General features: G+C 40.8%; 1 protein-coding gene across 3 annotated transcripts in view; it reads left to right on the top strand.

Annotated features, from left to right (window-relative positions):
* The window catches only part of LOC113809684 (uncharacterized), a 45,166-nt gene that overhangs the window by 1,350 nt on the left and 41,316 nt on the right, over positions 1–2,500 (top strand). For 2 of the 3 annotated variants that reach the window (XM_070134060.1, XM_070134061.1), the window contains exons 2-4: positions 1–118; positions 264–517; positions 1,276–1,426. The exon at positions 1–118 is cut by the window's left edge and continues 266 nt beyond it. In XM_070134060.1, coding sequence (XP_069990161.1) covers positions 1–118; positions 264–517; positions 1,276–1,426 — 523 coding nt within the window. The remainder of the gene's footprint in view (positions 119–263; positions 518–1,275; positions 1,427–2,500) is intronic. The other variant, XM_070134062.1, reaches the window with a different exon arrangement.

Here is a 2,500-nt window from a genome sequence, read left to right as displayed (position 1 = left end):
CTGCACTTGGGCGACTGCAACGGCACCTCCCCCGTCTCTTTCCCCGGAGACCTTCTGCCGGAGCTCCCGACGTGGGTGGAGGTGACGGGCAGCAACATCACCGTCAACTGCGAGATGGGTGAGGCTTCACGAGTGGATATTGTAAATGTAAGGTCTGGAACAGTGATTATTTATTTATTTTTTATTCATCTGGTCAGTAAGTTGGCAGTGGTTAGTAGGAATATTGAGAATACCTGCCTTCCATTTTGAAATGCTATCCTCAGATCTGCTGGCGTGGAGAGTGTCTCGAACCGCCGTGGCGGTTCCCCTCGACCACTCGGAGTGGCACCGAATAAGCGTCTACTCTGTCCACGAGATCTTGCCGAGGTTCATACTGGAGAACCACAAGGTCGAATTGGGCCTTGGCAGTAGTGGTCTGTCGACCCTGGATTTCCAGCGGGCACTTCCGGCATTCGTCCTGCACAATCTTTCTCTGGCGTGTACATTAAATTCAAATTATTCTTCGTGTGCTTTCACGGTTAGTGAAGTGGTTTCTCCTAACTGGAACTACTCACGCTCATGCCCAGTAGCGGCGGGCGATGCCAGCAAAGTTTCATAATCATGAATATTGATGGCTTCTAGGAAAGTAATGAATTAGGAATCAATTACTCTTTTCGACTGCTGCCGCTTTTTTGTCGATGGAGGGATGGGGGGGGGGGGCACTTGGGTGGAGGAATGACATCGGGACAGGTGATGGTATGATGGACATTTGCAGTGATGGAGTGGGGGAGGAATGGCAAAGAGATGCTGAGGAAGGGGATGGCATGGTGACTGTGACGGAGGAATGGTAGGGTGGTGGCGTGGTAAATAAATGGGGATTAATATTGAATATTTACTTTCATAAAGCCATTATATATATGTATACACACGTACACACAATACGCACACACACTCACACACACATATATGTAACGGAATTATGGATTTATTATTACGATCTTGAAGAGTTTGCTCCCAACCCATGTTTTCTAATGACTTTGTTTACTAATGCTTCCCCATAATAGTATATGGACCTCATTATATGTAAGTCAAAATCTATTCCTTCCCGTTTTTCTTCAGTTAAGTATAGATATTGTTAAAATTGCCTCACGTTGTTAATGCTACATTACATTACAAATCCTAATTCGCTCCCGAAAGATCTAAGCATTCGGCTTCCCGATGATGACAGTATGAAATAGATATAATTTCGTAATTTCTAAATTGTATATGCTTTTCTTTTTGCTCCTCACCATATAGCTGGGAGACTCGCCAGAGCCTGAGAGGAAAGTAACCTTGGACAAACCGCCTCGACACCTATTGGTTCAGAGTCCTTATATGGAAAGTGGCTTCTACATCTTTCTTCACCAAGACAAAAGCAGCAGAAACATCGATGTCATTCGTAGTGGTGGTAGGTTTCCACTGCATTTCATACCCTTTAACTAATAGTTAGCAAAGCAAAAATAAATCGTTTCTTCAGGTGTAAAAATAGCTTATAGGCAATGATTGTACAGTCTTCTTTATTCTTTGTCTTTCGAAGATATGCTTTAATACGTACCGAGCATTCAGATGGACCTTGTCCATTTTCCTGAAGTTTAGGTTTGATGTATTACGTACTGACGCAAAACCTCTTCATAGAGAACTTAAATAATTCGAACCAGTGGAGCGTCTCGGGCTTCTGAGGTTCACAAATATCAGCGTGATTCACCACCATGCACTGAACTCGATAAACGCCGAACAGTCTCAGGAAAAGGAAAATGGTAACTCACTCCGAATTCTAGAGTACTCCGATCCAAAGTCTTTTTAAAAGAAAAAAAAAAAATGGTGTAACTCAAAAAATAAAAAAATATTATATATTAGTTTTAAGACACCATACAGTTACACATCAGTAGTGTCAGCTGATTATAACGGAAAAGAAATGGCCGGTCAGTTACTATTATTTTCTTTCATGAGATAGTGGAATTAATAGAGAATAGATACAATTCTCAATATCTGTATTTTAACACATGGATATTCTGAATGAAGATAGTTACTCTATCACTGATTTTACAATAACGGATATAACCGATGTATGGTAGAATTGAGCCTGATTAAAACAAAAGCGAGAGTATTTTTTTCTTTTTTATTACAGACTGCAGTCAGTAACCAGAACGACACATTGACTCAGTGATGATATTTGTATATATATGCTGCCCGCTGTGATTTAAGGAGTCAGTTTTTAGTCCTATCTATCTCATCCTTTTCCTTAATTTTCTGATTCCCGTTTTGTATACATTTTTTTTAGCATTTTAATAATATTACGCCTATCACAGTATCACTAATTATTATAACAGTATCCGAATGAATAGCAGTAGAAAATTCAAGGAATAGGGATATCAGTGAGATCTCGAAGGGGCTACTAACTGACACCTTTGGGGCCGTCGACGTGTGATCAAAGTTCACAAGACGAAATTGCAGTGGACAGTACATGTGGCCGGTTAATTCA

This window comes from Penaeus vannamei, chromosome 19 (assembly GCF_042767895.1).
Source record: "Penaeus vannamei isolate JL-2024 chromosome 19, ASM4276789v1, whole genome shotgun sequence".
NCBI classification, from domain to species: Eukaryota; Metazoa; Arthropoda; class Malacostraca; order Decapoda; family Penaeidae; genus Penaeus; species Penaeus vannamei.
Note: the sequence above shows the minus strand (reverse complement) of the source record. Positions and strands in the feature narration are given on the sequence as shown.